This window comes from Salarias fasciatus, chromosome 18 (genome assembly GCF_902148845.1).
Source record: "Salarias fasciatus chromosome 18, fSalaFa1.1, whole genome shotgun sequence".
In the NCBI taxonomy this organism is placed as follows: Eukaryota; Metazoa; Chordata; class Actinopteri; order Blenniiformes; family Blenniidae; genus Salarias; species Salarias fasciatus.
The window spans coordinates 25,282,449-25,294,694 of NC_043762.1; the positions used below are offsets into that span (position 1 = coordinate 25,282,449).

The 12,246-nt window shown below is 43.9% G+C and overlaps 1 protein-coding gene across 1 annotated transcript; it reads right to left on the reverse strand.

Moving 5' to 3' along the window:
• Window positions 1-3,662: 3,662 nt before the first annotated feature.
• inhbab (inhibin subunit beta Ab) lies at window positions 3,663-8,391 on the reverse strand. The gene is made up of 2 exons (XM_030114500.1): window positions 7,914-8,391; window positions 3,663-4,669 (listed from the first exon to the last, which is right to left on the reverse strand). The coding sequence occupies exons 1-2, from the start codon at window positions 8,302-8,304 to the stop codon at window positions 3,888-3,890; spliced, it is 1,173 nt and encodes a 390-aa protein (XP_029970360.1). The 5' UTR covers window positions 8,305-8,391; the 3' UTR covers window positions 3,663-3,887.
• Window positions 8,392-12,246: the final 3,855 nt, after the last annotated feature.

The following is a 12,246-nucleotide window of genomic DNA, read 5'->3' on the forward strand; positions in this document are numbered from 1 at the left end:
CTCTCCGGCCGCCTTTGTGGAAGTGTGAATGCAGCTCGGACTGATCCTGATCTCCGCTAACAAAATCCCCTAAATGGGAGACAAGCTGCTTTTCTCAAACACACTATCAGCACAGAAGATTAAAGCCACTGATAATGCCAAAATACAAAGTGAACAACAGGTATCGTGTTATCTCTGACTGCAAAGCAGCTCAGATATGGCAAAACACGAATGTCAAAGTATTTTTGCCAGAAATCAGTTGATAAGGACACGATCTGCTCCAAGTTCTGAGTTTGACTTGAACTTTTATTGGTTTAAATTAAGCAGATTCCAGGCAAAGGGAAAGTTTTGTCACAAATCTGAGAGGAAACTTAAAACATAAAGTGCCTTTACATGCCAAGGGGGAAAATATTCTTAGGAAGGATTCTTTTCTCTTGGGTCTCTTTACAAAGAGACTCTAACAAGCCCACACATGTGAGTGTGTTTATCTTTGGATTGGGTTATGCGGCCCTCGTTGTCGGCCCTTTGATGGACTTTTGACCTGGCCACTGTCAGCTGAGGGTCACTCCAGCTCCTGTAGCTCTCACTAGGATGATGCTGGGACAGTAGAGGGATGGCTGGGTGAACCCACAGAACGTGAAAAAGCAATAGATCTATGTTGCATTTACCCGGATTTCTTTTGGCAAATAGTGTGTTTTGCAAAACCTGAAGCCAGGTATTGCTTCCTTGGAACACTGACCTCTCCAGGGGGTCTCAAACTATTCCACAGACATCTTTGAATATGTCAGTAAGTGGTGTGTGATTGCACACATGGTCAAAAACCCTCTGACTGTGGAAAACATGCCGTGGTTTTAGGCAGGCTTGTTAAAATAATGCTATCAATATTGAGATTTTTGGCACAGATGATGATGAGTTCTCTGAAGTTCAACGCTGACCCTGGTGCAGCTGGCGAGGCGGGCTGTCTTCTGATCCGTAGGTTGATGGTTTCACGATCCATCTCACCCTGTCCATGTGTCTAAGTGTCCTTGGGCAAACACACCGAACCTAAATTCCTCCCACAATGTTATGAGAGGCCCTCGCATGGCAGCCGTCATCATGAGTGTGTGGGTGTGTGTGAATGTGACTGGTTATTTAAAATGTGTTGGGACTGCTGAAGTGATAAAATGCACTCTATAAGTAAAGTCCATTCAACGTTTTCTCTTCAAGCTTTTAATGAACTGTAAGATGATAAGCTTGAGAAGCACTTTGAGTTATAATCCATTTGAAATCTGATTTTATGCACCGCTATTCATATTTATCTGACGTGCCTACGTTCACTTCCACAGTAAGTAGAGAGCAAACTCCACACAGAAAAGATCCCCAGCGTGGAATCGAAGCAGCCTTTAATGACATCTTGGACAAAGCTGTATAAGTTTAAGTAATGAGTTTCACACTGCATGAATCAGAGTTGGCTACTCCACTTGGCCACAGTGGTGGGATGATTAGCGCTTTTGCTTTATGGTGAGAAAGTCCCCTGTTTATAAGTAGGTAAGTGTTGTGGAGCATTCTGCGTGGGATTTGCATGTTCTCTCTGTGCATGAGTTTTCTATGGATATTCATGTTTTCTCCATTTTTCTGAACTCATTCATAACTGATCATTGGTTCAGGATTTCAAGAAACTTTTCAAAATTTGTATCAAAGGAAAATTAACATTTGTTTGACTGAACAACTGTGGAAATGGAATTTGAATGATTGACATGAACATGAATGGTATTGGGCAGTTTGCTTCCAGAAAACATTCTCTTTCTTTGATAATTGGTACCAAGACAGAAATAAGAGTCAAGAAGTTGACTGGAATTTTTTTTTTTAATGATGAATCCAAACAAAAACTAATTAAAAAAAAAAAAAGAGAAAAAAAAAAGCAAAATGTTGCAAATAAGTTAAAGACACTTTTCCCCTTTAAAAAAGGTGATGACAAACATTTTACCAGGCAAATAACTTAACATCAGCCATGGCGAAGACAATGAAGCCAACTTGGCTTCTCAGTGTCATCTTTGGCGTTCGGCTGAATATCAACAGCTCAAAAACTGAGGCTGAAACTAAACTTGCAAGAATCCTGTTAAATGTGCAAATATCTGCAATCATTATATTCAGTAATAATCACAATTTTTATATTAACAATCATGACAATGACAATACTATTAATACGGACATTTGGCTCCAGCAGCTGGATGAACACATTTGTTTCAACAAAGACTTCATCATAATTTAAGCCTTCAGTGGGACACGTTTGTGTGCTGACTCACATTTTCTCGAGCAAAAAAAAAAAAAAGGAAAAAAAAAAAGAGAAAAGACTGTGACTAAGCACACGTGGCATAACAAATGAAAATGGATGAAGTTGGAATGTCTTGCATAGTTGTCTCAGCTCATTCCAATGTGGAAAAGAGTCTCCTTCAATAAAAAATAAACAAAAAACAAAATCCTCGTCCCTAAACACGAGGCTTGGACCTTATCTTATACCTGCTGTAAAGCAGCACCAAGTGGAATACAGGTTTCTTTTCCAGTTTCAAACCAATGCAGTTGTCATGTCGTCTCTCTGTTCTGTGCTGTTTTGGTCATTAATGGTCCCATATTGTACATCTAAACAATTTCACAGAGATGTCAGAGATCCAGCAACAAGTGTATTTCCCCAAAAACCAGCCTTGGTCCTGAATTTCAGCCCATCTAACAGTCCCTGTCGTGAGCTCTGCTGAGAACAGGCTGCTTCTGGGTCTGGACCTTTAAGTGCTCATGAGCTGTGTCAGTCCACTCCTACTTGTTCAATGCAGTTACCAACAGAGCAACTGCCTTGTTTTGCTTGTACCTTTGTCATGTGGTTATTTCCCTGGATGACACCATGGAGGGAAAGTCTCTGATTTCCCTGCTTGAGCACTACAAAGGTGGAGCAAGCAAGGAAGATGACAGAGTTTCTTCAATCTGGGGCCTCATACCCAAGCTATGGTGACACTTAATCCTGTCAGAAAACCATTGTAAAGTGAATTTTGCGCAATATGGGACCGTTAATGTCCATTTACATGGCCATGGATTTGTTAGTCTTCAATCCCAATGTGGTCATTAGCGTTTGCAACCACTTCTATGTTGCTAAATGACGAACTGAACCCAAGTCTGAAGTCAGTGGTGCAGTGTCTGCTTGTTAGTTTTAGGGTGCGGAAGGCACAGAACTGCAGATATGTGCAGTGAGAGCTTCAATACGACAAGTCAGAACAACCCTGGCATGGAGTACAGGATGAGTCAACATTTTCCAGTGGATGATATTGCACGCTTTCCTCCAGCTCCAGTCATCTGCTGTCTCACAGTCACAGTTCATTCGTCTCCCAGAAGATGTGCTCGATCCTGAGCTCCTCATGCACTTGATGGTTGTCGTGACAAATGTCAATGTTTTTCCAAAGTGTTGGCTGTGAGAAAACAGTAAGCCTGCCATGAAAGTCATTCACCTAATAGTTGGCATCTTGTCATCTGATGAGAAGGTCCTTTAAGAAAAGGAAATTAGTTTCTCTTGTAGAAAACTGTCTTGTCTATTGCTCGGCAGCCCTTTCACGTGATAGCGATGTGCCACGGTGCGAGTGCAGCTTGCTCATAAAGGGAATGAAATACGACACTCTTATCGGTTTGTCTAACGTCGTGCCTCAAACAGGCGTATCATCGATAAAGACTGATTACAATCCCTCCCACTTTTTCAATCTCAAGTCACTTTTCATGCTCAGTGTGTCTGCTGTTAAGATAATGGACTTGGACCTGAGCTTCAGTTCGTGCGCTTTAAATAGTTAAAATAAGGCCCTTTGTCTTCACTGGGAAGGAGCTGATCAGAATGTCCTGCAGGGGGCAGGCTGTCAGAGGAGGCTTCGTGTTCGTGTGGGGAGCGCACGTGCTTACGAGCAGCCGCACTCCTCCACGATCATGTTCTGGATGTCCTTCTTGATGATCTTCTGCTCCTCGTTGTAGTAGAGCATCGACATGGCCCTCAGCCTCGTGGGCACGCAGCACGACTTGATGTTCTGAAACGGACTGTAGCCTCTCATGCGGTAGTGGTTGATGACCGTCGAGTGGAACGACAGGGACGAGCTGCCGAGGCTCGCCATGTGGTTGGGGCAGTCGCCCTCGCAGTAGTTGGCGTGGTAGCCGGACGGAGCGATAATCCAGTCGCTCCAGCCGATGTCCTTGAAGTTGACGTAAAACTGTCGTTTGCAGCAGATGCGGATCTTCCCGTCGCACTCCAGGCCCCGCTTGACCCGCCGCTGCAGCGGCTCCTCTCGAGCTCGCAGCATCACCATGAGGAACGGCCGGTGAGACTGGTCTCTCTCGGTGGCCCGTTTGCCTTCGGGAGGCGACAGGACGGGAAAGGCGCCGGCCTCGGCGCACAGCGGACAGGAAACCCGCAGGCTCAGCGAGCTGCTGCCCTCATCCAGCAGCGCCTGGACGCTGTGCGGGACGGCGAGGGTGTGCCAGCCGCTGCGACGGACGTCCACCAGCTTCTCGGACACGCACTCCTCGTCCTCGCCTTCGCGAGGCTGCAGGAGCCGCAGCATCACTTTGCCCTTCGATCGGTTCACCTTTGATAGCTTCAGGAAGATCCAGACGCTGGCCTGATCCACCACGGCGGAGCCTTCGTCGTCCTTAGAAATGTCAAAGGTCACCATGTTTGGAGAATCTCCTGCAGAGCAAACACAGAACTTACGTTAATGACGTAAACAACAACAGATAATGCCTGAAACACTCCGGATCTTTTGCATCTAGGTCCATAGTTTTCACCTAAATGAGGCCTGAAACGGCAACCATTTAATTTAAGTTTTCTTTTTTGATGCACTTCCTGTTTTAGTATCTATTTGGACCAATGCACAGGTCAGTTCAGCATTTTTACTATGGAACAACTGATTTTGCACTAATATGTATAAATATAATCTTCATGAATTCAGATAAGAAGAATTAATTTGGATTGAAGCGCTTGTTTCTCCAAACCCTCCGATATGTATTTTTTTGAAATTTCAATTAAGTTTAAAGCGACATCCTAACTCAACATGTCAGTTTCAGTACATGACATGAAGCTCTTCAAGGATTTGGATGTCATTTCTTTCTGTACCCTGATTTTTAAAAAGCATGAACTCTTGACCATAAATCTCTGCAAAGGTGTTTTTGATACCATCGGTCATTTAGCTGCATGTGTCATGAAGCATGACAAAACATGATGTTTGTGGAGGAGCCTTGATCCTGCCGGCTTTCCTTTCAAATCATCAACAATGATTAGCAACATGCAACATAACAAAAAAGCTGTGACCATGCCGACCCCCCCACCACCACCTCGCTGCCCCTTCCTGGTTTTGTCTTCCTGTCACTTCAATGAATGAACAAAGTAAATGTCCTCAGCGGTGCGGGCATGAATGGAGCTCCTGCCTCTAAATATACTCAATTTGAGCAAAGACACTAAAAAAAGAACAGGCCTGATTTCAGGGAATGCTGTTAACAAGGCTGCTCGTATAGGACCCCCCCTCACCCTCCCCTCCTCCCACCTAACTAGCCACCCACCAAAAAGACCTTGTCCTGTCCTGGCCCTGTGCTCCCCTCTTTGTCCCCTGCAGCAAAATAATTACTGAGGCCCAGATTTGTCTGAATGAAGAGATTATTTACGGCCTGAGACCACTTGGTATGCCCCCCCGACTCCCACCCCCGCCTCTCGTTACCGTCCACTAATTTGGGTGAGCCTTTGAGGGCCCTTTTTAATGATAGATTTTTCTGAAAGAGACATCTATTTATAGAACAAAGACATCATGCTCATTTATGTAAGCAAACAAGTGACAGGGCAATGTGATTGATCACGAGTTGCTTCAGATTCACGGGAAAACTTTTAATGCTGTGAGATCGTCGTCGTTCTCAATCCCGGCCTGACTTCCAGCTGGAGACAAATGACCTGGTGCTCAACCTACGGCACTTACGGTGACTCCAGAGATTATGTGCAAGTAAAGATCATAAAAAGCCACTGAAGAACATTGTCTTCATGTCTCTGATGTCTGCTTTGTCCCCAGTAGGATCAAAGGCCTGAAGTCTGTCTCAGCAGGGATCATGCAGGGTAAGGTGTGGGCGACAGGAAGGGGCTCACACACACACACACAGGCAAATTAGTTGTGCCAATTAAAGCTGCAGAAAACATCTTTGTAGGTGTGGGAGGAAGACGAAATACACTGAGGCCAAGGGAGAATGTGCAAACTCCATACGTGACTCAGGATTCACTAGACTTAAATTTTGAGTTTGGTCACTGTAGAGATTGTACTTACTTTTTCCCACAAGTGAGAGTCATGTGCCATATTATTACTTGGCGTCACTTGTTTAGATGATTGAATATTTCTTCTTCTGCAGCGTCAGAATGGGGAATAGAGAACCGTTTGATTCACTAAGCGGGTAACACTGTTCTTTTAGAGTTTAGTCCACTGTGGTCCACCTATGATGTGAACACCCTCTGTGAACTGACGGTTTGAAAGGTTCCGACATTGTTAGAAATGACCGACGACTATATTTTCACAAGATCCACAGATTTACTTTTCTTTGATCCAGTTTGTGACAGAATCAGAAACTATGGGCTGAACTATTTCTTGCTGACTTTGCACAATCAGTGCGAACGCAGCAATGTTTCAGCTGCCTGTGACTAATCTAAGACTGGTTTTTCAGCTCAAATAGTCAACTTGTAATAGCCGTGCAGTGTTTGACATGCTGATGCGGTCTGTAAGTGACATGGCCCTACGCTGTATATCCACTTATTTTTCAGTCGCCGTGGGGTTCGCTCACTTCCAAACCCCCCATCATGCACCACTCAGCACTATGTCTGAGCCAGGTTGCCTCTAATTGGCTAGTACCCACTGAATTCACTGATTGGATTGGTCAAAGTATATGTTTACTGTGCAGCATGAGGGCTGACGAGCCAATCAGAGGCAGAGTATTACTAACTGTTAAATTATATGAAATCATATCACAATATGGACAAATACTATGGATGTGTTTTCCCTAAACAGAGTAATGTTTCATGCCACTGCATCTGAAAAATGATATTTTGACAGTATATACTCCAGGGACCACTACAACTTCTATCTTTTTTTGTGGCTCTGTCTTTTACCTCCGGGAATTACTTGCAGTCTTTCTGTCTCTTTGCCAGCGAAGTGATAGTAGATAAACATAAATGCTACCTTGCCTCTGTTAATACAATTCATTTTCAGCCCGTTCTTCTGTCACTGTAGTTCACCTTCAGATGTGCAGTGCGATTGAGAACAAAACTAATTTCAACAAATAAATGTCATTTTCAGTTAACCTGAGTAGAATCAATAGAAACCAGCCCTTGTGTCTGTAATCTGTCAACAAACTTTGACCTTTTTAGATTTGATTCTGTATGGGCTGATAAGAGGAGCCGCGCAGTGTCAGTAAAGCTGGCGTTCAGTAGACCTCAGTGGAGTTGGGTTTTCAGTGGCTTCACTATTAGATTTTCTTTCAGAAGTAATGAAAATCTCTCCCTGCAGAATGCTGGTGAGTCTTTGTGAATCTCTCCATTTACAATTTGGTAAAATTTAGGAGGTGTTGCCAATAACACAGGAACCTGCAATTACCCATAAGGCCTTTCTCTAGGTTCACTGAGCGGTGACCCTGAAAGGGTACACCATGTTGGTTCAGTTTTCAGTGGAAGTTAATTTGAAAAGTTGTTTTAATGAAAAATCCCTGTTGTAACCGGGATTCAGGTTTGAACATTTTGAAAGATCTTAAAAAGTTAATGAATTAACTTTATTGTTTTCCTACCTCGGTTTTTCATAGAAGTCAAAGTTTCAGGTGACAGTGAAATTCCAGATATCAAAACATGGTCAGGCTCGTCTCCGGATCTGCGTTTGGTCAGGCTTACGTGCAGACATGGCTCTGAGGCTCACCTGGTTGTCCAAAGGTGATTATTTCAGATGGTGGCTCAGGCGGCGTGGCGTCCTCCTGGCTCGGGCTCTCCTCCTGGATCTCCACGCTGCCGTCTTCGGCCACGCGGCCCACGTGCAGCTTCTTAATGGCGTTGAGCAGCGCGGCGCGAGGAACCGGCTGCGTCAGGTTGGGACGGGCGCTCAGGTGCAACATGTTGAGGATGTGACGCTTCACCGCCTCCACCATGTCACTCTGACCTTCGAGCGAAGAAAAATTATTCCTCATTTGAGAAAGAGCGCAAGATGGGCAGCTGGAGGACGGCTCCCCCTCCTGGAGTGCCGGAGGCACCATCGGAGAGGCGTCGACGACGAGGCAGACGGCCGCAAAGAACACAGCGAATCGAGCGCACATGGTGGTCCCAGGGTGATGGTCACACTCCGACACAGTAATATCGCTAGAGTGTGATGTTACAGCCAGCAGTAGAGGCGATTGCTGTCTGAAGGTCTTAAAGCACAAGTTGGAAGAAGCAACAAGTCAAATCCGAATCGTCTCTGACAGGTCCAACAGAATCCGACAGCAGCGGCAGGAGAGTCTGAGAGAAGAGAGAAAGTTCTGCATTCAACAGTGAACTTGCCCTGACGGTTGTGTCTTGATCAGTGTAGGGCTGCAGGTCTCTGGTTGCCAGATCTTCAATCTGAAGGTTGTGGTCCTGAATGGTTTGGTGCTCTGAGCTGAGCAAACACCGTACAGGGTCACTCTACTCTCCCTCTGAGCTCTGTTACTGTAATTATACCTCTCTGTTTAATCCCTCCCTCCATCCACAGAGGTATTTCCCTCTGAGTCACACACACATACACACACACACAAACACACACACACTGTAACACACACAGACACACTCTCACAGTGAGTAAAATCTCTCAGAATATCTCAGGACTGTTTGTGGTGTTTCCTCCTGAACGAACGTCACGACAGAAGAGGAGGAGGAAAGAGAAGAGGAGGAAGAGAGTGTCCCTGATTCATTCATACCACACACACACACACACACACACATGCACACTCTTCACACACTTACACGCGTGCACATACACAAACACACACGCTGATGAGTCAGTGTCGCGTCATCATCACCTCACGTGGAGGAGAAACTCTGTTGGTGTGAAATTAATTTTTAGACTGAAAAAGAGAGTTTGTTGTTATAACCAGAGTCCTGCACACAGCAGATGGAGTGCACCCAGAACAGACCGTCCCTTACACACTCAGACTCTCTCTCTCTCTCTCTCTCCCTCTCTCATGCGCGCGCACACGCACACACAATGTGACATCAGCACGCCCTCTGCTGGTGGGAGGCAGGTGTTACAGCATCCGCCTCACCTGAAACGCCCGCCTCGACTCACCTTCTGCTGTCAGGTCCCGGTACCGTGAGGACAGCATGTGTGGATGATTAGAGGTCAAACTGAGCTCACTCAAAACCCCAAAAGATACGTTACATCATACTGAAATATGAAACTGATTACTGAAATATTAAACTGATTACACGTGAAAAGGAATATTTTCTCAATCACATCTTGAACTGTTTGACGTTCCTCCAAATCTGAATAGTACTGACGCTCAGTCGCTGCATGATGAGCCCATCCTCTCCAGTGCTGTGAATCCAGCATATAGTCTGACTCTAATCCAGTCAAAAATACATTGGATAAAAAGCCAAATGACAAAAGTCAAAACTCTGACAGAGATCCGAAACAGCTCAAACAAAACACATTGTGGGTCTTTGTGACGATAGTTTGGAGCATCTGTGACCTGACACTGGCTTATGCTTTTGAGGGCATCAACTCAAGGACACGATGATGGACAGCAGTGGCCCAGCATTGAGGATTTCACATTAAAAAAAAAAGAAAAACAGCCTTCATATGATTGAAACTAATGCAGCAGATAGATGTCTCCAGGCTAAAAGGGCTACGGCGATAATGGAAATTGGGTTGGAAGAATTCAGTGGGGCAGGAAAATTGGTTTATGGTCAGCCTTAAAGATGTGTATGAGAAGCACCCTGAGATGCTTTAGACCCTGAATACTGTGGGGCAGTCTTTGCCTGATGCCTCTCCAGTATGGAATGGTCTTGAGTTAAGCGTTTATAGACAATTGTGATGATCTGCATTTTCAAAATAGCGAACCAGGGAGTTTCTCAGTTTCCCTGGTAAAATCTATGCTGGGGTTCTGGAAAGAAGACTTTGACCAGAATCTCAGAATCAAGAGGAACAATACAGACTCCATCCTGGGCTGGAGTCTCTGCTCTTTGTGGGTGATGTTGTCCTTTTGGCACCATCACACGAGGAACTTGTTAATATATTGGAATGGTTTGTGTGAAGTGAAAATGTTGCTGAGTGTGAAGAGACTGAAATGTAGATGAACACCTCTAAATTTAAGTTCATGGAAAAGGACTGCATGGCCTCTGCAGGTAGCACCTTTCCATGAGTGGAAGTTCAGTTATGGTGGGACCTTGTTCACAGCTCATGGAGGGGTTCTGACTACCAAATAGAGTTTTACTGAGCATGTCTGACTGGGAGGAGGCCCCTGGAGAGGTAACACCTTGGGTTACCCTCAGCAAAGGTGGAGGAAGGAAGTCACAAGGGGCAAAGATGTCTTCGTTGCTCTCCATTTGACCTCCATGATCCCATATGGACCTAGTGGGAAAGAAGATGGATGCCTGGATGATGACTTTGTATTAGCTTTAGGTGTAAACCTGAGATAATATGACTGTCTGTCTCTCTGAGTTTGCACTGTGATGGACTGACCACGTTGTTCATGGTGCACTCTGCTTTTCGTCTATATTCAGTTGTGATAATGTGGTGTAGCTGATCAGTAGTTACGAGTGTACTGATGTCAGAGCACAGACTTTTTAGATTTAACACAGTTCATTTTTCCAGTTATTCTTGTCTATGATGCTGAAGTGTTAAAACTTTCCTAAAGCTGTAAAACTTCACCAACTGTATCAAAGCAGCCTTACAGTACAGAAGATACATTGTTAAGCACCTGGTCATCGTCTCTTTCTCTGAGTAATCTCTCAGATACATAATTAAGAGCCGGTAGGGAGTTATGCAGATGATACACAGCTGTACATTTACATGCAAAAGTGATGCCCCTTTTAATTGTATTTTAGACTTCCGAATTTGAACGGGTGCCAAACTTTATACACCTCAACCAGTGCAAGGCTGGAAAAGGCATTTTTATAATGTCATTAACATAACTAAACTTCACCCGTTTCTCACGGACTAAGGGAACTACTGATGCATTTGTTCTAAAAAAAAATCTGATTCAGGATTGAATTTAAGGTGATTTTAGTTGTTTTCAAATGTCTCAATCGTCTTGCACCTTCTGTCAGAATACATATAAAACACTCAAATAAACCATTGCAGACCCTGCTCTCCTCTGACATGAACCACAAGCTGTACTCAAAATGATCCAACTAATTGTTTCAATTCTAGTTCCAGTTAAATCTGATTATATGTGTCGCAGCATGATTTAGCATTTACTGAGCTCTGTTGTCTGTATTGCAGAGTTATTTTTGGTTACTGCAACATATCCAAACCATGTGTGCAGCATTATTTTCACATTTGCATTGAACTGCAGTGTTTTTATGTCTGTAGTGACAGGTGTCGCTCAGCACAGAGTTCTGCTGCCTTCTGGTGGATGGTTTTCAACACCATCCTGAACTGAGTCAAAAGTCAGTGGAAACCTCCATTTTTGTGCCTATAGTGACAAAGGAGCATGTCCACATGTCTGCACAGTCCCCCCCCCCATCACCTCCATTATCAGTATATCTCTTGATACAAAGTTGTGTATGTCTCATCTTTATCTATGATAACAGGAAGTAAGAGCTATATCTTGTAAAGTAAACTCTACAATTTTTTGCAATAATAATAACTCATGCTATACAGTAATATTCACAAAATAGCCCATATAAATTTTTCGCATATAATTAAAGCGTTATTAACTCTACATGGCTTTATTCAAATATATTTAATTATTTTCAGAATATCAGTTAATGACAACATGTTTTGATGAACACATCACTTATACATTTTCTGTAACAATAAACAACTGTATCATCAGCATAATGTGATTTTAGTTGGTCAACAGTGCAATCTACATTTCTAATCCATTTTTATGCCAGTTTGTCCACCTCAGGGTTGCAGGAGAGTTGGAACTGATCCAGCTAATTATGGACTAATAGTAAGGTACAGTCTGGACAGAGAAACAGACAGCATGGACTCATTGCTACAGTGTTCGGTCAAGTGTTTTGGTGTATTGGTGATTTGTTGTCATTGGATTTACTCTGGCGAGTCAGTGAAATTT

Bases quoted from the DNA above. Each gene is read 5' to 3' on its own strand.
- inhbab (XM_030114500.1), bottom strand. From the start codon at position 8,304: ATGTGCGCTCGATTCGCTGTGTTCTTTGCGGCCGTCTGCCTCGTCGTC. The intron at 4,670-7,913 runs GTGAGCCTCAGA...TTTGCTCTGCAG, and splicing joins AATCACCTTTGGACAACCAG to GAGATTCTCCAAACATGGTG.